At 38.3% G+C, this 25,256-nt stretch overlaps 1 protein-coding gene across 1 annotated transcript in view; it reads right to left on the bottom strand.

Moving 5' to 3' along the window:
* Positions 1–25,256, bottom strand: part of myom2b (myomesin 2b) — an 84,347-nt gene that overhangs the window by 5,585 nt on the left and 53,506 nt on the right. The window contains exons 24-35 of the mRNA XM_077218022.1: positions 23,964–24,100; positions 22,630–22,774; positions 22,452–22,514; positions 18,049–18,116; positions 17,839–17,952; positions 16,641–16,728; positions 16,499–16,537; positions 15,118–15,223; positions 14,199–14,362; positions 13,257–13,293; positions 13,084–13,106; positions 12,934–12,989 (exon numbers count right to left, since the gene is read on the bottom strand). Coding sequence (XP_077074137.1) covers positions 12,934–12,989; positions 13,084–13,106; positions 13,257–13,293; positions 14,199–14,362; positions 15,118–15,223; positions 16,499–16,537; positions 16,641–16,728; positions 17,839–17,952; positions 18,049–18,116; positions 22,452–22,514; positions 22,630–22,774; positions 23,964–24,100 — 1,040 coding nt within the window. The remainder of the gene's footprint in view (positions 1–12,933; positions 12,990–13,083; positions 13,107–13,256; positions 13,294–14,198; positions 14,363–15,117; positions 15,224–16,498; positions 16,538–16,640; positions 16,729–17,838; positions 17,953–18,048; positions 18,117–22,451; positions 22,515–22,629; positions 22,775–23,963; positions 24,101–25,256) is intronic.

Below are 25,256 nucleotides of genomic sequence, written 5' to 3'. Positions count from 1 at the left end.
GTGGCCAAATGTTTCTGCATACTGGAGGTAGTTCCCCCTTTGACAAAATGGAAATTTTACAAGTGTTGCAACTTGCAAGTGACCGTATTGTCATCTTTTCGCGTGAAATATAACCAAACATTAGAGCGCTTCTGCCTCGATGCCATGTTTGCTGCATTCTGAACCAAAACAACGCAGCGTGTGTGTGACGTCATGACACATTTGCAACGAGCGGAACCGATAAGCGGAATTGTTAAGCAGGCATACTAAAGGTTCCAAGGAATTGGTTCACCGGGCACCGGTTCTGAAGAAGAACCTTCCTATCCCTACCCAGGAGCCTCTGAAAGAATTTCAGTGGGACCGCCATCCTGCCTTTGAATGTGTTCAAGCAGTTCAGCACTGACTGAGCGCGCTGCTCTGTGAGGTGCACTGTCTGTGCGACCGAATCCAACTCCATACAGAGAAAAGAGATACTCTGCACAGGGGAGAGTTTGCTCTTTTCCCAGTTGACCTGAAGACCCAACTGGCTGAGGAGCCTGAGCACGAGGTCCCTGTGTTCGCATAGCTGATCTCGAGAGTGTGCTAGTATGAGCCAGTCGTCGAGATAGTTGAGGATGCGAACGCCCTGTTCTCTCATGGGAACAATGGCCCCATTAGTGACTTTCATGAAAACACGAGGGGACAGGGACAGGCCGAAGGATAGGACTTTGTACTGATATGCTCGACCCTCGAACGCAAAGCGCAGAAATGGCCTGTGTCGAGGAAGAATCGAGACATGAAAGTACGTGTCCTTCAGGTCGATTGCTGCAAACCAAACTCGGGGACAAACGCATTTGAGAATGCGTCCCTGCGTGAGCATTTTTAACGGTAGTTTGTGGAGACTATGTTTCAAAACTCACAGATCGGTCGTAACCCACCACCACCTTTCTTGGGTACAATGAAGTAGGGACTGTAGTGCCCTTACCTCATATTGGCTGGAGGGACTGGCTCTATCGTGTCCTTCGCCAGTAGGACTGCGATCTCCGCGCGCAAGACATGGGCATTGGCTGCTTTCATAGTAGTGTAGTGGATGGCCCGAAACTTAGGGGAACGCCAGGCGAACTGAATTGCCTAGCCGAGCTCTCTCTGGAAGGCGACCCGTAGCGGGGTCTGAGTATGCTGTGCAACACTTACCTGGTTCCATGGGGCAGGAGGTGGCTCGTGGGATTCTCAGACCGCACACTGCTGCCCTCTGGCGATAGAAGAGGCAGATGATAGTGGTGAGGATTCTCTCCCCCCACTGCTCTCCGGGGCCCTCTGTTGAGAACCAGCGCTCGCCACCCCAAGATACCAATCTTCCAGCCTCAAGGACTCGGGACATGGTGGAGGGTTCCACTCAAGCCCGATCCTGTTAAAGCATGGCCATCATCTCTGGGTCCGACTCGGGCACCACTGGCACAGCTGAAGGAGGCAGCGACTCCGAGCCGTTGTCCACGGAGATGTCTGACCCACCCTCCGATGCACCGATCGACATCTGGTCGTCGCGGGGAGCACCAAAGGAATCGACTGGTACACACCTCGAGGATGGTCCAGCATGTTCGGTGGGTAACTCAGCTGGCTGCGGAGTGTGAGAGGGGTAAGGGCTCTAGGGGGTTGGTTCCCCGAAGGAAGCGCGCTCACCGTGATCCTCAGGTCTCCGGCGCCACTGCCCGAAGAAACCCTCTGGGGAGGGTTGGAACGAGGCACAGGCACGGGGACTCAGCCCCTTTGCAGGAACAAGAGTCTAGACCACAGCTCCGAGATTGTCATCTTCTCACAATGGGTACATGACTCATCCACGAACACTGCCTCAGCGTGTTCGAGGCCCGGACACACGAGGCAGCGATTGTGACCATCCCATGACCCCAGGTAATGACCAGATCCAGAAACACACAGATAGAACGTCATCTTGAAAAAGACGCAAACTATCTGTGCAAGCTCTTTTAGGGACTGCTCTCACAGGTGCTGAAGCACGCAGGGGAACAGTCACTGCAAACACAGACAGGAATGTGCACCTGTCTGTGCGCCGTCTCTCTCTCGCTGGCAGGTCTTACCAGCTGTGAAAACAGCCTTTGGGCTCTCTGAGGCGCACCTTACCAGCTGTTACAACAGCTTTTTTGTTTGCTGTTTTTTTTAAAACAAAAAAGACAGAGGAGAGAGAGAGAGAGAAAAAAAGACTGCTCGCGTTGTTATGCTGTCACGCACGCACCGGGAAGGAGAGGTTCAGAAAGGCTCGTTTGAAGTCTCAAAACTCAATAGAGGCATCAAAGTGCTTGGCTCCGAAGCAAAAAGCTGAAGTGCAATCGTACCAGCTTATCGTTATATACCCATGCTGCGAGGCTGCGCAGCTGATGCAAATGATTCCACGCCATTGTGCATTGGCTTGTTTAGTTTCACTCGAAGTAGATTGGCCTCTCTAGCGAGATTCCTATTAGTCGTCGACTGACCGACTGAAGAGGAACTGCAGAATTAGTTCGTTAATGCAGGATTGATTAAGTTTATATAGAGGTCTATAGCTTCAAGTAAATCAGCATCTCAGAGGGTTCAAACTGAAAAGTAATTATCTTATTTTGCTAAAGCATTTATATTAGTTATTCAGTAACAACCTTTTATCATTGGAGCTATAAAGTTGTCTAAATAATTATTTTGAGGTGGGACTACCTTTCCAGGCAGAATCATTTCTGTATTACTACTGTAATACACTTTGTAGATGAAATTAACTAATTTAATAAATGAGGATCTGAACAATGACACAATTTTCTTTTAAAGCTGCTGTACAGGCAAAATGAACTGTAAGGATCATTGATTCGTTTACCTGAATAATTTTTACTTGATCGATTTCTCCTGTCTGCCATGCGTGCCTTGGTTTGTCTCTGTAAGCTCCGTATAGCTTTCTGTTTTGAATCTCTATTTACTATCATTCATTGTTGTTTTATTTGCTAAATTTAACTTACTCATCAACATATATTGGATATTGTCTAATATTGCCAATCACATTAATCTGACATTGCTAGCTTTTAAATAAATCGTTATTGCTAGCACAACATGCTAGTACCTCGCTAGCCTGTTAACCTGCCATCTGTGCTTGCCGTCTTGCCTTTTACGAGTCTGATCCTACTCGCCACAGTTGTTTGATAGTCAACAAACATGGTGAGTAATGCCCTCTCCTGTTATTGTCACTTGCACTTCATGTCACATGTATAGTATAACATTCTCTGTCAGCAATGAGGGATTTAAATGTGATACATGAAGGAAGATAGTCAGGCTGACGGAGAACATTTCAGAACTAGAGACATGCATCCAAACTTTAATTGAGGATAGTAAGAGTGCAAGGGCTTTAGATACTGCTTTGGATGCGACTAGCTTAGTGAACTATGTACATTGTTCGGTTCCGGCAGAAGAGCCCATGCAGCAGGGCAGTTGGGTGACCGTGAGACGCTGTAGTCGCGGGACAAAACACTGCTCTTCTGTTCCGATTACCATAGCAAATAGATTCTCCCCACTCAGTGAAACAACCACTGTGAATCCTGTTTAATGTGCCCTAGTTATTGGTGATTCTATTACACGGAATGTGAAAATAGACTCACCAGCCACCATAGTCACATGTTTGCCGGGAGCCAGAGCGCCTGACATCAAAGCAAATTTAAAAGTGCTGGCTAATGCTAATCGTAAATTCTCTAAGATTATTATACACGTCAGCACTAATGATGTTCAACTTCGCCAGTCGGAGATCACTAAAATTAACGTTAAAGAGATCTGTGAACTCGCAAGTATGATGTCAGGCACTGTAATTTGCTCTGGCCCGCTTTCTGTTCGCTGGAGTGATGAGATACTTAGTAGACTGTCCTCACTCAATGGCTGGCTGTCTAAGTGGTGTCTGCAAAATAATATAGAATTCATAGCAAATTGGAAAAGTTTTTGGGGCAGACCTGACGGTATTCATCCCTCCTGGGATGGTGCTGCTCTTCTCTATACAGGTGCCGGTCATATAATTAGAATATCATCAAAAAGTTGATTTATTTCAGTAATTCTATTCAAAAAGTGAAACTTGGATATTATATTCATTCATTACACACAGACTGATATATTTCAAATGTTTATTTCATTTAATTGTGATGATTAAAAGTGACAACTGATGAAAATCCCAAATTCAGTATCTCTGAAAATTAGAATATTACTTAAGACCAATACAAAAAAAGATTTTTAGAAATGTTGGCCAACTGAAAAGTATGAACATGAAAAGTATGAGCATGTACAGCACTCAATACTTAGTTGGGGCTCCTTTTGCCTAAATTACTGCAGCAATGCGGCGTGGCATGGATTCGATCAGTCTGTGGCACTGCTCAGGTGTTATGAGAGCCAAGGTTGCTCTGATAGTGGCCTTCAGCTCTTCTGCATTGTTGGGTCTGGCGTATCGCATCTTCCTCTTCACAATACCCCATAGATTTTCTATAGGGTTACGGCCAGGTGAGTTTGCTGGCCAATTAAGAACAGGGATACCATGGTCCTTAAACCAGGTACTGGTAGCTTTGGCACTGTGTGCAGGTGCCAAGTCCTGTTGGAAAATGAAATATGCATCTCCATAAAATTGGTCAGCAGCAGGAAGCATGAAGTGCTCTAAAACTTCCTGGTAGACGGCTGCGTTGACCTTGGACCTCAGAAAACACAGTGGACCAACACCAGCAGATGACATGGCACCCCAAACCATCACTGACTGTGGATACTTTACACTGGACTTCAAGCAACGTGGATTCTGTGCCTCTCCTCTCTTCCCCCAGAATCTGGGACCTTGATTTCCAAAGGAAATTCTAAATTTACTTTCATCAGAGAACATAACTTTGGCCCACTCAGCAGCAGTCCAGTCCCTTTTGTCTTTAGCCCAGGCGAGACGCTTCTGACGCTGTGTTTTGTTCAAGAGTGCTGAAAGATGAAACCCATGTCTTGCATACGTCTGTGCGTTCTTGAAGCACTGACTCCAGCTGCAGTCCACCCTTTGTGAATCTCCCCCACATTTTTGAATGGGTTTTGTTTCACAATCCTCTCCCGGGTGCGGTTATCCCTATTGCTTGTACACTTTTTTTCTACCACATCTTTTCCTTCCCTTCGCCTCTCTATTAATGTGATTGGACACAGAGCTCTGTGAACAGCCAACCTCTTTAGCAATGACCTTTTGTGTCTTGCCCTCCTTGTGCAAGATGTAAATGGTTTTCTTTTGGACAGCTGTCAAGTCAGCAGTCTCCCCCATGATTGTGTAGCCTACAGAACTAGACTGAGAGACCATTTAAAGGCCTTTGCATGAGTTTTGAGTTAATTAGCTGATTAGAGTGTGGCACCAGGTGTCTTCAAAATTGAACCTTTTCACAATATTCAAATTTTCTAAGATACTGATTTTGGGGTTTTCATTAGTTGCCAGTTATAATCATCAAAATTAAAAGGAATGAACACTTGAAATATATCAGTCTGTGTGTAATGAATGAATATAATATCCAAGTTCCACTTTTTTAATGGAATTACTGAAATAAATCAAATTTTTGATGATATTCTAATTATATGACCAGCACCTGTATGGCACATAGTCTAAGAGCCCAAACATGAATTGGGGCTCAGGTCAGTTAATCAGACAGACTGGCTAAACCGACCGTCTGCTGTCTCACGTCACTGAGGTCAGATAAATCCCATTACATAGAGACTCTTTCGCCTAGATATCATCATATAGAGACTCTGTTATGGAAGTAAAATAATGCCAAATGTTTTTGAAACAAAAATCATGTTGAATTGTACTACTTAAAAAAAAAGTGCATTGCATTAACCCTGCTTGTATTTTAATGCATTGTATTTTTAGGGCTTGCATTTTTATGGGCTGAAATTTAGCATGGTTGAATATTTAAGCTGTGAATATTTAAATTCAAAACATGTCAAACACATTTTCATTAGTAAAATTTCAATAATCCATATTCACCTTTCATATTTCACTTCCAAAATATTCAAACTGATTAAAAATACAACATATAATATTCAACAGGCGGTTTTCTGTCCATTTTATTTCGCTTTGCAAATTCGCTTCCACAAACTCAGTGGTTCAAATTCGACAGTAAATTCAACGTTGACATCCAGGAACTGCAGGAAAAGCAGTAGATTACTGAGCATAATCTCCATCTGCTGTTAGTCAACCTCACCAGCAGGGGGTGCAAGAGCGTGTTGTTGACGAAGAAAGAGCAACAGTTAGAGCAAGCCATTCATTCATAAAAAACTCATTTACAATAATTGAGCATGCTTTACGTTGTCAGTAAATACAAAAAAAAAACACAAATCCATTTAAGGGTAAAAATTAAATTAATGTTCAACAAATAAAAAACAGATATAATACAGATGAACAAATGATAAAGCTTGAGTTGCTTAGTATTCAATCCCTTACTTCAAAAGCACTTGAATGATATGATTACAGATTTTAATTAACCTAGATGTGCTGTGTTTGACAGAAACCTGGCTAAAACCAGACGATTACTCTAAATTAGTCCACCCCCCAAGATTATTGTTATGAGCCTTGTCTGAAAGGCAAAGGGGCAGGTGTTGCTGTAATTTATAGTAATATCTTCAGAATTACTGAGAAGTCTTGTTTTAAATATAATTATTTTGAAGTGTTGGTGCTTAATGTAACACTATCTAGTATAAATGATAAATCACGTTTGAGATACTGCTACTGTATACAGGCCACCTGGGCACCATACAGACTTTATCAAAGAATTTGCTGATTTTCTGAGTTAGTACTGGCTGCAGATAAAGTTCTAATTGTTGGTGATTTTAATATACATGTAGATTAGGGCTGGACAATAATTCAATATCAATATATATCGCAATATTTTTTTTTCGATAACGGTGATATGATTTTTAAACACATTTTTGATATTTCGATATACAGCATTTGTCACTGACTGACGTTAGGCGCGCAGGCGTCAGAAAGAGCAGAACACAATTGCCTACTTTCGTGCCAGTGCTCAGCAGGAGTAGGCTGATCTCCAACGTGGCAAGTTCCAGCTACAGAATGAGCGCCCCTGACCGCAATACAAATGTGACTTAACGAGCTTCCATAAGTGAGGAGAAAGCAGACGAACTAGTTGATAAGAGAGGAAAGAATAATTCAGTGGTGTTTCGGCTGAGATCTCAAAACTTCAGGTTTCAGCGCGCTACAACATGTGCCGGAGAGTGGTGCCGACTAGCAGCGGGAAAACATAAAATCTGTTCCAGCATCTGAAGCAGTTTCACCCGATAGAAGCAGCACAAACAACACTTGCGTGAATTTGGAGCATGTGGGGATGCTGAGTGACCTCAGAATAACCAATACATATGATTTTAATATCTAAGAAAGCGAAACTTCACGCAGTGATTGACAGGGCGGGAGGTGGCGTGATCGGCTCGGAATGCATTTTCAATTTGCACATTGAATTTTGCTACATTCATTACGGGACATTTAACGAAAATGCAATCGCAAGTGTCTTAACTGTGAGTGTAAATGCAATTAAGAAAAATAACTTTTAAATGATCATTTTGCTATAGTTTTTGCTTGAAAATGTTAAACATATCTAATCATATCTGTAATATATTTTAATTTTGCAACTTATAAAGCGTTAAAATATGTATTCAATTTACATATTAAAACTAGTGTATAAAATGGCAAATGTAAATTATATAATTGAATTTTAATTTTGCACCAAACGTTGCACAAATGTAATGGCAAATGTAAATTTAAAAACAGAAATGCATTGCCATTTTACATATTGCATTGTCATTTTGCATATAACATTTCAAATTGAATATTGCTACCCAAATGCTTCCATAGTCTTGTAGCAGGTATTGAGAAGAGAATATTATTGTTATGATGGGTTATTTCATTGTTTCATGTAGTTTGTAATGGTGCAGTACCAAATGACTCCAGCAGGTTTCATAGACTTGGCCAATTCATCTTTCAGAAGATAGGTACAGACATCTGTTGTGGGCGTTCTCGGCAGTTTTTCTGAGGCTTTTATATTGTTCATATGATATCGGAATTATTTCGTATCGACCGAAATTAAGAAATATATTGTGATATAAAATTTGGCCATATCGTCCAGCCCTAATGTAGATAACAGAAAAGATGCATTGGGATTGTCATTTATAGACATTCTGAACTCTATTGGAGTTAGACAACACGTGTCAGGACCTATTCATTGTCGTAATCATACTCTAATATCTAATATTATCACATGGAATCAATGTTGATGCCGTTGAAATGCTACAGCAGAGCGATGACATCTCAGATCATTATCTAATCTCGTATCTCGTAAACAAAACACTAGGAATTTATTTGAAACAGTGGCTGAATTAACGAAAAATAAAGCTTCAAGCCCAGACGTTTCCAAGCAGCACAGCAGTAATGACTTTATGAACTTCTTTAATTACAAGATTGATACTATCAGGGAGAAAATTATACCTATGCAACACTGGCGTAACACAATTATCACTAACTTTATTCTGTAAAGTTAGTGATAATTGGTCCGAGTTTTTTTGCACATTAATTTGACAATAAATGTGACACACCCAATTTATGCAACCATCTACTACAGTATCGCATCAGGCAGTGCATTGTAGTCTCTTTGAGGAAAATTTTGATTAATTCATTGGTATAGGAGAGAAATAATTTTCTAAACTTGTTAAATCCTCTAATTTGACAACATGTATGTTAGACCCTATACCGACTAAAGTATTGAAAGAGATACTTCCAGAGATCATAGATCCTCTTCTTAATATCATTAATTCTTCTTTGTCATTGGGATACGTACCAAAAACTTTTAAGCTGGCTATGAATAAACCGCTTGTAAAAAAAACCCCAAATTGATCCTACACTGAAAAAAATGTTATGTTGATTTTACTTAATTTTATTATGTCAAGGGGTTGCACGAAATAAAATTATCTAAATCCAGATATATTTTTTAAGTTAAGTGTACTTATATTTTGTAAATTGGTTTTACTTATATTTTATAAGTAATTTCAAATTAATTATATTCATACATTTAGCTAAATTATTATGAGTTGAATTTACTAAATTTTTTCAAGAATCAGCCTGTGAATCTCCATAATGGTGACAATTATAAAGCATGCTGCAGTTAAAATAAAATTCAGTGATTCAAGTTAAATTATTGTGAATTAATGGTTGTTAAATAACAACCAACGGCATCAGATTATCTTTTCTATTTGTTCATCTGGCTGTTATGACTCAGTCAGGTACAGCAGTCAATCAAAAATCTAAAGCTGAATAGTTAAGGGTCAAGCGCCACACTAAAACAAACACTAATCTCCATAATGGTGACACAAATCCTTCAGTGATTCTGCTTGTTAACATCAGGTATCTTCAATGATGGCAATAAAAATAAAGACTTATTACTTCTTCTTTGACGTCTGTCTGTTATTTTTGTTTAAAATGCATAGGGATTTTGTATTGAACATAGCTCTGGATCACAGTGTCAAGGGGGCGGGGTCATTTTATTCAGACGACCAATCAGTCTCTCTGTTTACTCATTTGAAAATGGTTAACTTTTAAGGAATTATTTTGATTAATTATTACTCAATTCTAATGTGTTAAATTTAAATAATAATATTGCTTGTAATCTTTTGCCATAATTTTAAATTAAACATATTTTTTTCTAATTACTTTTAATTTAATAAAATTAACTTGTTTTAAACAAGGGCAGTGAATTTGGAAATTACTAATAAAAAATAAGTAGGATTAAATAACACATTAAAATCAGTGAAATTAACCAGATAAAAACATGTAACATTTACAAGGGGTCAGAATCATTTTTTTCAGAATTCATCAATTACAGGTCGATCTCGAATCTACCTATCCTCACAACTATGTTCCTTTTTTTTTAAAATGGTATCTGCGAGGATTTTCGGTCAGGATTTAGACCGTACCATCCTACTGAGACAGCTCTCATTAGAGTCACAAATGATTTGCTCTTATCATCCGATCGTGGTTGTATCTTTTTATTAGTGTTACTCGATCTTAGTGCTGTATTTGATACTATTGACCACAACATTCTTTTAAATAGAATCGAAAATTATGTTGGTGTTAGTGGAATTGCATTAGCATGGTTTAAATTATACTTATCTGATGGTTAACAGTTTGTAGCAGTAAACGAAGAGGTGTCTTATCAATCAAAAGTTCAGTATGGCGTCGCCTACCGTACCACAAGGCTCAGTGCTAGGACCTTTGCTGTTCACTCTGTACATACTACCCTTATGAGATATCATTAGGAAGTATGGCATTAGTTTTCACTGTTATGATGATGATACTCAGCTCTAGATTTCTTCACGCCCTGATGAAACTTATCAATTCACAAAATTAATGGAATGCATAGCTGATATAAAAAAACTTTATGACTGGTAATTTCCTACTACTTAATTCTGAAAAAACAGAGATTCTAATTATTGGACACAAAACTTCCTCACATAATGACCTAGAATACTGTCTCACACTTGATGGCTGCTCTGTCAAGTCTTCATCGTCAGTTAGGAACCTGGGTGTGCTCTCTGCTACAAATCTTTCATTTGAAAGTCACGTGTCTAGTATCTGTAAAACCGCATTTTTCCATCTTAAAAATATATCTAAATTACATCATATGCTCTCAATGACAAATGCAGAACAATTAGTTCATGCGTTCATGACATCAAGGCTAGATTATTGTAATGCTATTATGGGTGTTTGCTCTGCACGCTTAATAAACAAACTACAGCTGGTCCAAAACGCAGCAGCTAGAGTTCTTAACAGAACCATGAAGTATGACCATATCAGCCCGGTTCTGCCAAAACTGCATTGGCTCCCTATTAAACATTGTATACATTTTTAAATATTGCTGATTACTTACAAAGTACTAAATGGTTTAGCTCCCCAGTACTTGAGAGAGCACTTAACGCATTGTAGTCCTTCACGTCTATTGCGATCTCAAAATTCTGGGCAGTTGATAATACCTAAAATATCTAAATCGACTGCTGGCAGTAGATTATTTTCCTATTTAGCACCAAAACAGTCTTCCTAACATTGTCCGGGAAGCAGACACACTCTGTCAGTTCAAATCTAGACTAAAAACACATCTCTTTGACCTAGCATACACATAACACATTATAGACTTCTATAATTTAATGTTAGGCTGCATAGATTAGGTCAGCCGGAACCAGGAACACATCCCATAAATCCTGATGTACTTGTTACATCATAAGGAGGATTGCGTCTACACTAATATTAATCTCTCTGTTTATCCCGAGGTTTACCACAGTCCGCCGTATCCAGATCTGATGAAGGACCTGCGCCTGGACACGACGACAACGCGGTCCTGAAGTGTCAACTAGTCTCTCCCCTGTGAAGGCCTCTTTCCCTTCCCTTTACCTCTGTACAGATAAAACTTTGGCGGGATAATTTCGTTTCACATGGCTACATGGAAGCGATAAATAATTGTTTATTATAAATTTTTAAGGCCAGACAAGTAGTTGGTTGAGGGTTGGTTTGTAAAGAAGGACTACACGCCTGGGCACATATAAATATATATATATATATATATATATATATATATATATATATAAATATAAATATAAATATAAATATAAATATATATATATATATATATATATATATATTCAAAAGCACATACCTATAGACTCAACAACTGATGTGCATGTGCGCACCACCTGCGTTTTAGCGGGTTTGCGTTTTTGAGGTTTGTGCAGAGATAACCTTTTTTTCAAAACTTTTCAAAGGCTTGCACCTTGGAATCTATTTCAGGGTTTGCGTTCTCGAGCCACCAGGCACTGTTTTGTGCAGATGAGCGGGTCGGAGCGTGTTGAGTGCTCTCTGTTAGAACAGTGTCGTGTAAGCGGCCCCTAAGTTAATAACTAATGATATTTGCAACAGAAGTGAATCAATCAATCAAAACTAACTTTAGCTGGACAATAACTTTATCCTAGAGCTGAGGTAAAGCCAAAACAATCTCTGTTACTGTTATTTCCTATTATCACTGTAAAGCTGATTTGAAACAATCTATATTGTGTCTATATTTTTAGTAAAGACTATAAATTATTCAGTAAAATGTCTCCCCTGAGAATGGGAGCGAGGAGCTGCGTCATGGAGTTGAACTATGGGGAACGCCATTAGAGTGAGAGGTGTCTTATGTGAAACCTGGCGTGATGTTCACGCTAATATTTATTGGTTGACAACAGTCCATAATGTCACAAGCAGAGCACCCGTGAGTATAAAAGGTCACCTGCAATACACGTCATCAACTCATTGAAGTCACCCACTCTCACCTGCTACCGCGAGATTTGTGTTGGGTCCCCAATCCCAATGCAGCCCTCTACATTGTACTGAACCTATCAGATGACAGGTCGTAACTATTGCGACACACCTCACATATTATCAGTCCAGTATCTGAGCCTGATGTAAGTGCTTAACAACCTCTTGTGCTTCAGCACCCTCCTCAGAGGGTGGGGTGTGGGGAGTCGTAGGGATTTTTTTACTAAGAAAAAAATCCTTTAGCGGTCATTGCTTTTCTTTTTTAGGAAACTTATCCACATTCACGTGTTGATTAAAAAAGAATGCATGAAGCTAGGGTCTTTAATTTCTTTTGATATATTGCATGTTCATCTATTCATACAACAAAATTTATGAGTGTGTGTGTGTGTGTGTGTGTGTGTGTGTGTGTGTGTGTGTGTGTGTGTGTGTGTGTGTGTGTGTGTGTTTGTGTGTGCGCGTGCGTGTTTGTGTGTGCGCGTGCGTGCGTGTGTGTCCATTTTGTGGGGTTTTTGACATGATTTTCTTCAAAAGGAAAGTCAGATCAGATTCCAATTTCTTTATGCATTGCATCCCTTTTTCATATTGTTATGGCTCACACATAATAAGCTTGAACAAACCTTCTTTTCCATGATAGTCACAACATCAGGAAGACCACCAACCACTTTGCCACGATCTGATAAGAAAACATTGCAAAGTTAACTTTAGGAATATAATTACATATCAAAGCAGGACCCCTGAGAGTGTAGGGAGTGATTGAGTATACTCACTCTTTTCAGCATATGCTTCAGCTCTGAAGGGCAAAAGAAGAATAGCATTGTTGAGTTCATTAGCAGACCATAATATTTTATCCAAACACTAACGTTCAGCTCACATGCTTTGCATCTCAAAACATTTAGGACGTGGAAAGCCATGTGGTGGCCTGATGCACCAGTTATCTTACTTGAGTCTCTGGAATTCTGCGTAGGCGTTGTCGTAGACTAAAGGGGGGAAAACAGGAAAAAATAATAAAAGTTAAGAGCATATAAAACATGAATACAATTTTTTTTTTAAAGAAAAACTGCACTGTGTCTCTACTTGCCGCGTCTTGTCCCGGAGGCACGGCATAAAAAGAAATTCAGCTCTCATTATTTTAATAGCATTGTTTTCCTGCTTCGCTGGAAATAGCTCTTCTTCCCCTACTCATTACTGTCACCATTCAGCAAATTGCATGACCTGTCAGACACCAGCCCTTGATTATGTTTGTCATCACACAGTTTATTGGCTAACTGAAACTATGACTTTGATATATATATATATATATATATATATATATATATATATATATATATATATATATATATATATATATATATATATATATTATAAACTTTGATATTATGATGGCATTTTTTCATCCCTGGATTTCCCTAAATACATTTCCTGTGTGTGCAGCTGTAATATAACAAATATGTTGTAGGATTTTGGAGTGAAAAAGACTGAAAATAGACAAAATCACTTTGAAAACATGAGTCTTCAGTATTGATGTGGCGTTTTTCATTGGAGGTGATTTGAAAACTATTTGAGCTGTTCTTAAAGTATTTCACTAGATAATTAAGTTCAAATATAACAGGGTTCTTTTCCAAAATACTCTCCTTTAAAGGCATCATACATTTTGAATTAATTTTTTCCCCTTGAGGTCCACTTATAATATTTAGTCAAGGTTGTTTTATGCTAAAACAGGCATAATTTAGTTTTCCGTGACTATTTACGACCCACTCTGAAGCCATTACGATTAAAGAGGAGGAAGTTTTATGTCCAGAAGGTTTTTAGGTCAACTATTATTAAATGCCTTTAAAAATGATCAGAAAGCAGTATTAAAGAATGACACATCCAAACAACTCACGTTGTCCAGAGAGGTCCAGGGTACGAGTGTGTGTCTTCTCAGGATCCACAATCTCAATAATATACATTCCTTTATCCTTATCAGTAGGTTCGACTATCTCCAAAGTTGCCATTGCTGGGTTGCCACCAATTCGCATTCTTTCTGATGCAGTGATTTTAGATTCCCTTGAAGCACAAAGAGCAAATGAATCCACAGAGACCTGATAAATATCTGTTCCTCAATGAGAGAATTACAAAACCAATATGACCATGTGCAGGCGCAGCGCATGCACATCAATGCTTTTAAAATGTTTCAATGAAGGCCTGTGTAATCCCTTTTTAAACTCAATTGTTTGCTCATTTTTCCATAGATTAAATGTTAGACATGCCTTTTTTAAAAGTGGAGCATCAAATTAGCTTGTCCCTAGAGTAAAATTACCCATGGCGGGTGTTTTTTTTTGTGTTGCAACTGAATGTGAAATCACCCCTGTATTAATACCTGCCTTGCGTAAGATTCAAAACGTGCAACACGGGGGGGAAAGACCCAGAATAGCCACTTCAAAATGCTAATACAGAGCCCATGCGAGCAGGAAAAGGCTTTTCTCTCTATGTTAGTATTCCACATGCTTCTGAATCACCTCCAGGGCAGAGCATTAGGCAACTGCAATCAGAATGATTTGTTTTGTGTCGACAACAGAGCGTGGAACAAGATAGACTTTTATTCCTGTAATTTCTTGTAGTTCAATAATTATTATTTTTTGTACACCTCATACTAAAACAACACAAAATTATAGACCAAAATCTGAAGTTCATGTTTACATGTAGTGTTGTTGTCACGCCTGAGGACATGAAGAGGCATGTGCATTTAATTTTCTGGGCTATTTGTGTATCTTTTTTTATTATAGGAAATATTTTAAAGAAAGAGTTGAAAATGTGCATACTTTTGTTTCCAATGGATCTTCATCTCCTCGGTGTAATATTTCATATGGCACTCAATCATAATGCCTTCCGCAGTACACTGAATTGTCAACTCGGCGGCACTGGATCCTGTCCAGGTCAAAAAAGGAGGAAAGAGATCTTAAAATTTACCAACAGGGGTTGATTGGACAAAAAGCTGCATCGCTGATATTCACCACGTGTTTCAGTGGAGCTTCTATTTTTGTGTATACATAGATTTGCAAGTGCACTCAACTAAAATGAACAACTGTTCTTGTCACAATTGCAGTAAAAACATGTTGGTAATTTATTTCATCATAAAGATTGAGAATAGAAACTGAGCTGAGGGGGTAGAAATGCATCGAGTTGGTCAACCGCTGTAAGTTCACATTGATTATGAATAAAAGAAAAAACTGAATGTGAAAATATGCGGAAAAGGTCAAGAACGTGGACATATTTCACCTCAAAATCAGTAAAAAGTATATATAAATATATATTTTGCATTGTGACATTATGTCCATGTCAATTTAGCAAATTTCCCTCCCAAATTCTCATTACTATAATTAAAAAATAATATCCATCCATCTATCCATCAATTCTCCAAACCACTTGGAAAACACCATAAATGGATAGACAGTACCTTACGGGGTTCGGAAAAAAATGATATATATTATGTTTCAATTATATTTATGTATTTTAGCAGTCAAAAGTTTCTGTAGTACTTTAAGTTACAGTCCTGTTCCCCATGTACATACTATTTACTTATTATAGTAGTCGCAATAACTGGGTAATAACTAGGTAATAACTAGGTACTAACTCTGAACCAACCCCAAACCTAACCTTTACCCATGTAGTTACCTTATATTACCCAGTATTTTCTTAGGTAAGTACAGTGTAAGTACATGTAAATGCACATATTGTAAAAAGAAAGTGCAACCAAAATTTCTTAAGATTTTTAAAACTTTGTGAATTAATAGCTTAATATTATATCTACTGTAGTTACTGTATACATGCATTTCTTTTGGTGGCTTTACTAATATGGTTAATTATGTACTTAAAAAAAAAAATCACCTAGATATATTTTCATTCACTTAAATAGCAGATCAACATGATACACTTTTTAGACATAAGAGTATCTGTCTAGAGTTACAGTCATATAATTCCTCACCAAGACCCTGACTGCTAGACCAACACTAAAAATGAACTATGGGGAAACATAAAAAGTTCATAATTGAATTTCTAGCCCATTTAAATGTTAGACTCCATTGACAGAGAAGGTGAGAGAGGGGTGAAAGAAGACTGAAAATCAGTTGGGGTTAACAGAGGGAAAGACATACAGGCTTTTGAGAGCCAAATGACGAGCACAATGATACATGTCATACACACCAGAGATACGACTGAGCTCATTTATGATGTCATCAAAAGCTGTGGGTGACAAAAAATACATTTTTAATACATGTTATGGAACATTTTCCAGCACACATTTACATTTTTCTATATTTGATAAGACATTCCTGAGAGACGGTACCTTTGCCAGAAACTTCAATCTGTGACACATCTTGGCCTCTGTCATCGGTGATGGTTGCTTTATATAGTCCCACATCCTTCTTGGAGAACTAGAATACCAGGATAAAAAAAATGGAAGAAAAAAATTCAGCATCTCACAAAAACAGGCCACCTGAGTGATGCTTTTTTTAGAGCATTACTGGCAGAACAGTTGCTGTGCTACATTGTCTTGGGAGTAATTTATAGCTACTTCAAATTGTTGTGCGAAAATACATTTGACAAAAAATGTAAAAGAATAACCAGTATTACATAAAATTACTACAGCACTCAATTGATTCACACCTCTGGTTTCAATCCTTTGGGAGTCAAAAGCTCTTAAGGTTATTTCTCATGTGAAATGTTCTTATGTTATTTTTCATAAGATGTCAGGAGCGATTATAGCAAATACAGTATAAATTTGTCATGCATCAAGCTTTGCTGAATTTATTGAGGTTGCACAAGCTGTTTATGTAAATGGGAAGAATATTGACTGGAAAAAACCCTAGAACAATTACCCTTAACAGTCCAGCAGGGATTATTTGTCTGTTTACTTAAATAACCTAAGCTATGGTACTTAACATTGAGTATGGTTCAATACACTTCTGATATATTTTAAACTTTGATTACAGAAAACACAAACACAAATGCTGCCTGTTACTGACTTAACTAGTGGAAACGACCCGAAAATGGGTCACTAGTCTCTTCGTTCTGAGGGCAGCATGGAAAAAACAATGGTAAATGCTAATAATATATCACAATAATTAGCCATATACACACAGGTATATAGCACTGCAATATTAAGATACCATGCATTTTAAGAGAGAAGTAGAAAAATCTTCCGGCTGTGCATCAAAGTTTTTTTTTTTTTAAGTAAATTCTGTCACTTAGCTTATGTTAATGGATAATACTAATATTGGCCCAGTGCTTATTCCATGTGTTATGCTTTTAGATAATTTTTCTACTATTGTTTATGTATTCACTGGAAATTTTAAATAACAGGATATAATATTTGGGTTAACAATTTTTTAAATATAAATTTCAATGTGTTAAATGGCTTTTTGGTTTAATTTTGTACAATAAGAAATTTTGGAACTATATGTCGGACAACCGCTTGATGTCCAATTAAAAACCTTTGAGATAAACAAGTTCTAACTCCAGTGTTTATGAAGTGAAGTGCTCACATGAGTTATGGCGAACTTGCAGACTCCTGAGTTCAAGTCAGCAGGCACCTCAGGAATCACCTCTACACTGTCTTTATACCACTGAAACGCAGACTCCTTCTTCAAATTAGCCACCTGAAAGTGGTCGGACATGCAAGAAAACACCAATATATCATCAGTCAGTCCAAGACGTTCTATTTGGTTGGGCTAAATCATTCCCATTCAACTTGCCTTGCAAACAAGAGCGACAGAGGCATTATCACCAAATTGAATGGAGAGGAATTCCGTAAAGTGAGGGCCTGGAAAATAAAATTGTTAAACAAATATTTTGAAATCATGGGAAGCTTGAAGAATCACATAGAATGCCTACTTAAAGAAACAAAAAAACTTAAACCAGCCTAAGGTGATTTAGCTTGTCTTACGGCCTGGTCAAGATGCCCACATATGGACATTTGGGATGCGAAAAGCTACATATTTTCAAAATCGAATATAACTGAGGGAAAAGAGTGACTGGAATATTATTTAAAAAAATGTCGGTAACACTTTCTATGAAGTACGTGCTTATAATGAAGTACAGCCCCATTTATACGTAAGTATAGTAAGTATTACTATTCTATAAAATTTACATTCTATTAAATTCTTAATATTCTATTAGAATATTATGCTATTCTATTAAAATTTATATATATATATATATATATATATATATATATATATATATATATATATATAGACCTATACTGCATTATATGAACAGTTATAGTTACATTTATATTATTTTTATAATTACGTACAAGTCATGCATTTGATTTTTCAATGCACATGCTCATAATCAATTTAATTTAAATCATTTATAAATGATCAAATATAAAACAGTACCAGAGACCCTTGTTTGCTGTACCAATTAGTTATCAATTATGTCTTTAATCGCTAATGTTTGCATTGGAGGTCATGAATAATTTTGATTTGTTAAAATCTATATCTCCTCAGCCATATGCGTCACGATTAGCCACGCACTCCCTGGGTTATCACGGACTACATTTCCAATCATGCACCTCCCTGGACTGATTACACCAAACACCATACACCTGCACTGCGCTGACTACACACCCCTGTATCTCATTCACACACACACACACACACACACACACACACATATAAACCACTTCCACCCACCACACCAGTGCAAAGTCTTGACTTTCCTGGCTGTCATTTCTGAGCGTTTCTTCCTATGGATTATTGTTACCTTGACCTTGGACTGTGCATCCCGTTTCTGCTTGTTCTCTGCCTCCCCTTAGTGATGGCAAGATGAAGCTTCATAAAGCATTGAAGCGTTCCATCCAATTGGTTCACTCATGTGCCGAAGCTTCATGGTGCTTCATTTGCTCTATTGTGCCATCAAGTGGACAATAAATGTAAAACGTGCAGTGTGCTTATAATGACATCGCATGGTTCCATCGCAAAAAAAAGAAGCTTGAATAGGTCGCTAACAAACTCGCAAAGTCCCAAGTCAACAAAACGTGAGGGGGAATCCATTGCATTTTGGTGGCCCTTACATTTCAAATAGACCGCCAAACCAACCGCAAACCACTTCCTGAAGCAGTCACGTGGTAGAGGCGGCTCGCGAGGCTTCAAACGTCACCACATACGTCACTGACACAAGCCTCGACGATACGCGCTGCACAGAAATCATCCCGGATTACTCGACACACGCTTCGAAGCCTCGATACGGGAGGACACATCACTACCTGCCCCAACTTGGATGCTTATTGGACCTAAAATGGCCCCCACAGTCACAAGATCTCAACCCAATAGAACATCTTTGGGATGTGGTGGAACGGGAGCTTCGTGTCCTGGATGTGCATCCCACAAATCTCCATCAACTGCAAGATGCTATCCTACCAATATGGGCCAACAATACTAAAGAATGCTTTCAGCACCTTGTTGAATCAATGCCACGTAGAATTAAGACAGTTCTGAAGGCGAAAGGGGGTCAAACACAGTATTAGTATGGTGTTCCTAATAATCCTTTAGGTGAGTGTGTATATATATATTTTTTTGCTTTAAACAGAAAATAATTTGTTAATCAAACGTTTAGCTGTCGCCCTTTATGATAGAACTAGGGGTGGTGATGGTGCAGTGGATAAGACACATGCCTTTGGTGTGAGAGACCCGGGTTCGAATCCACTGTGAGACACCAATGTGTCCTTGAGCAAGACACTTAACCCCTAGTTGCTCCAGAGGCGTGCGACCTCTGACATACATAGTAATTGTAAGTCGCTTTGGATAAAAGCGTCAGCTAAATGAATAAAAATGTAAAAAAAAAAAAAATGTAAAAACTATTTTTAGTTTACCTAACACACTGTAGCCCAATGTCAAAAAGTTTTTATGTAATTATATTATTAGTATAATAATATAATAATAATATATATTACCCACGGCAATAGATCTATTATTAGTGGTGGCCCATCCTTAATAATAGATCCATTGCCACTGAGTAGCTGACGGATGTATTCCGTCAAAATGGCTGACACGCAGCTAGGGGTCACATGACTGGGAGATCCCTATAGGGGGGTCCACAATGCGCATACACTCTGCTAATTACACACAGGGACACACCGCAGCACACAAACATGCCAAATATTAAAAATGAAAGGATTAGGCCTACAATGTAAAAGATTATCTTGTATTTTGTAATTGTGTAATTTTGTAATGGTGGAATCCGGCTTGTCCTGTAGATGGTATGCTAGCGCTTTAACCTCGCGCACGAGCAGATCCGTTTCCTCTCTGGAGAAACGTTCAGTTTTTCCGCTTGCAAATTCCACCATGTAAATAGTGAATACGCCATGGCGTGAGCGCAACTAGCTTTTAAAGGGAATGGGAGATGAGACTGTTTTTTTTGCCTGTTACGCACAAAATACACCCATTACTCATTAAGAGAATAGGGATAATCCTTTTAGACCATGCTCCGGGTGCACATGATCTAAATGCATATGACCATTTTTCCCGTCATTAAACTAGCAAAAGTGGATTTGGACATGCCCTAAGTGCACTTGTGCCATACTCTTTGGATCATGCGCATAGACCCTTAAAATAGGGCCTTATGTTTTCACTTTACTTAAAGCCATCAATGATGCATTAGTAACTGTAATATCACTCACAATAAGTATTTATTAGAACACTACACAGCTATTAATAACAACATATTCACTTATTTGACAAAAATAAATCTGAATTACTAAAAAAGTAATTGTAAATATAATATAATAACATTATAGCAATGCAAGCTGCATCTTTATAAATACATTCATGGAACCATATGACTCACTTATTAATACTTATAAATTAGTGTTTAATGGATTATGAGCATGCACATTGAAAAAAGCAAATGCATGACTTACAAGTAATTATATAAATAATATAAATGTAACTATAACTTGTCACAGGCGGGTGCAGGAAGGCAGAAGAGGATGAAGATTCAGTTCCAACCAATTTTAATGACAAAGATACAACGAATAAACAAACAGGCAGGGCAACACACACTAAAGCAACGTAGACCAAACGGAGAATGAATGTGAGGGACCAACTTATATTGCAAACACAAACAAGGATAATTAATAAAACACAGCTGACACAAATGAACTAATAATGAGAAGCGGGAAAACTGAACAGAGGAGCGGGAAAACTGAACAAAGGAGCCCATGATGAGAATAAAAACATCACAATGAAAAAAATCATAATGAAACTAAACTGAACTTAATGGTGACATAACTGTTTTTTTTATTGCAGTGTAGGTCTTGATTAGTCTTTATAAATATATTTATAAAATAGTAATACTTACTTATAATGAGTTATAGCTCCATTTATACTTATTTATAAGGATGGTCTTCATAGAAAATGTTACCAAAATTTCTTCTTCAACAGAAGCAAGATAGTTTGTAACAACATGAGAATCAGTAATAGGGATGCGCCCAAAGCCGAATACCTTATTCGAAAAGCCACAGATAATGGCTTCAAAACAAATAATGAATTCTACCGAATAACAGCAGAAATAATTGGCAGACACAGTCACTCCTCGTTCTTAGTGGATAACAGGTGAGCCAGGGGATAGCATGATATTATAGCTATACTAATGAGTGTATGTAGTGAATGTGTCTAAATTCTATATATCATATATAAGCATATTTTAGAAACTTAATTTTTAAATGTATGTTTATTTGCAACAATTATATTAACAGCAGTAATAAAAAAATCTTGTTGTAAGAACAGCTAATAGACACCCCTCTGCGGTGTCATGGGAACATTCCAGGTTAAGATATAGGAAAATTCATTCCTTCATTGCTCCCCTAACCAATTCCATTTTCTTCCAAATACAGTTACAAATAATATTGAGATTGTAACAGATACAGATACATCTATTTGCTCCGCTGTAAAGTCAGTAAATAATAACAGAATTATAATTTCTGCGTGAACTATTCACAGATTTTTTGAGCAGGGAACCAATAAGACATTTTGTCGATGGTGCAAAGCTTGTTTGTAAACCTCAAAAAGTAATGGCATTACAAAACCACAGGGTCTAATTCACTCTATCCGAAGTTCATTCAACAGCTACATCAACTCGATGAGTGCAATACCCTCTTTCACACGAATGTACTCCCTCCTTTGGTAGTCCGCCTCAGCCAACGCTGCCTTGAAGGCTGGAATAGGAAAATAAAGCAAAACTATTAGAGGTCAGTGAAAAGAGTTCAACAGAAGAGCACAATATCTCAAGATGTGAGTTTCTGCAAGCCCTAGAGCGATGCTGGCTCTCACCATCTCCAATCAGCACCAGAGAAGACTGGGCCTTAGCTCTGCCATCTTGGATCTGCACGGTGAAAGTGCCCTCGCTGTCTTCAGTGAAATGATCCATCACCATCTCAATAATGCCCGTGGCTGCATCGTGACTCATTTTAGTTTGCTGTGAAAAAGCCAGAGAGGTAAACATTTATCTCATGGGCTTTTCTTACGAGGCTCAAGCAAATGAACATAACAGATGGAGTTGAATCTATTCATTTGGATTGGCTATATTTTCTTGCACAGCAGTTGAAGCTAAACTTAAAGGTATAGTTCAATCAGAATGACAATTCTGTAATCAAATGCAAAACCATTATGACTTTCTTTCTACCACAGAACACAAAATCAATTATTTATAGCAGGAAGTCCATGCTGGCCTTTTTTGTTCAATGAAAGTGAATGGGGAACAACTGGGGACTCTCCGATGGTCAATTTCTGGCTAAAACAAAATAAAACAATGGCAATTACAATTATAATGTAAAGTAGTGTACAATGCAAACAAATGTATAACTATAACAAAAGAAACAAGAATAATAAAAGAAATAAGAATATATTAATTATAGGGCTGTGCAGCGATTAATCGCAATTAATTGGACCCGAAATAAAAGTTTGTGTTTACATAATATATGTGTGTGTACTGTGTATAATTATTTTGTATATATAAATACACACACATGCATGTATATATTTAAGAAAAAATTGTCATTTATGTATAAAATATTTATATTTATATATAATATAAATTATATATAAATATATATACAGTATATACATGCAAATATTTCTCAAATACATGCATGTGTGTGTATTTACAAATACAAAATAATTATACAGAGTAAACAGACATATTATGTAAACAAATATCATTTTAATAAAAAAAAAATACATTATATTATACTATATTATATTGGCCAATATATATATATATATATATATATATATATATATATATATATATATATACACACAAAATAATCAGATAACTAGTATGATAACTGATATTTTGCGTAATCCCTAACAACCAATTGGTGTCATGCCAAGCAATATTTTCAGTGAACGACTTAAATAGTATGAAAATAGTTTAAAAGTCATATGGACCATGTTTATGATACTTTTATGATACTGTATTGTTAAACATATTATGTTCCACAGAGTAAAGAAAGTATTGGGGTTTGGATGAACCTGAGGGTGAATAAATAATGACAGAATTGTCATTTAGGGGTGAACTATCCTTTTAATATAAAACTCCCTGATTTCTGTTTATGAATTGAAGGCTGTATTTGTCAGTACCATTCTATTTGACAGTTATTTACCTCACAGTTGACAAGCTCCTTGTTATTGGCAAAGAATTTGTAGGTCACAGAAGAAGAGATACCCTCAGCTTGCAGCCAAAAGCGCATACGGCCTCTCTCTAGAATCTTATAGGCCAGTTCAGTCTTCAGAGGAATAACTGCGACACAGAAGAGGTGACGCATGACAAGCTGAGATGTGTGCTGTGTCACAGTTCATACGCATGACCTTAGACCTGTGAATGTACATGTTGCGTGCAGCAAGGATGAAGCGGAGAGTGAATCCAATCGCAAGCACTTTAATACTCCAACAAACAGAATATACAGGGTAAACTCAGAATAAGGCACACGGAACAAGGAACTGGGCACAACTCACATCAAACAGCGACCGACAAAATCCAACTGAAACACAGAGATCTAAATAGACAGGCCAACAAGCTAAACAAGATAACAAGGGGGCGTGGCTAATCAGAAACACATGGGAACAATGATCAGACAATTAACAAGACGCATGGCAATCAGGGAATCACATGACAGACAAGAACAAGGAACAAGACACAAAACCCACACCGTGACATAGCCGCAGGAACAGGAACAGACAACACACACAATGGTTCGGGCTCAGGAACAGACAATACACACACTGGCTTGAGAACAAACAACACAAACACTGGCTCTGGCTCGGGAACAGACAACACACACACTGGCTCGGGCTCGGGAACAGACAACACACACTCGGGCTCGGGAACAGACCACACACACACTGGCTCGGGAACAAACAACACACACACTGGCTCGGGCTCAGGAACAGACAACACACGCACTGGCTCGGGAGCAGACAACACACACACTGGCTCGGGAACAGACAACACACACACTGGCTCTGGAACAGACAACACACACACTGGCTCGGAATCAGGAACAGACAACACACGCACTGGCTCGGGAACAGACAACACACACACTGGCTCGGGAACAGACACTGGCTCTGGTTCTGGAACAGACACCAGAACAGAAACAGCCACAAGGACAGACGTAAACACAGAAACAAACATAGAGCGATCAGGTTCAGGCGTGACTTGAACAGTCTCTGGATCGGCAGACTCGACTTGAACAGTCTCTGGATCGGCAGACGTGACCCGAACAGTCTCCGGATCGGCAGACGCGACTTGAACAGCCTCTGGATCGGCAGACGCGACTTGAACAGCCTCTGGATCGGTAGACGTGACTTGAACAGCCTCTGGGTCGGCAGACGTGACTTGAACAGCCTCTCGATCGGCAGACGTGACCCGAACAGCCCCTGGATCGTCAGACGTG

Source organism: Siphateles boraxobius, unplaced genomic scaffold (assembly GCF_051911475.1).
Source record: "Siphateles boraxobius isolate OS27281-9 unplaced genomic scaffold, OSU_SipBor_1 12, whole genome shotgun sequence".
Lineage (NCBI taxonomy): Eukaryota > Metazoa > Chordata > Actinopteri > Cypriniformes > Leuciscidae > Siphateles > Siphateles boraxobius.
Note: the sequence above shows the minus strand (reverse complement) of the source record. Positions and strands in the feature narration are given on the sequence as shown.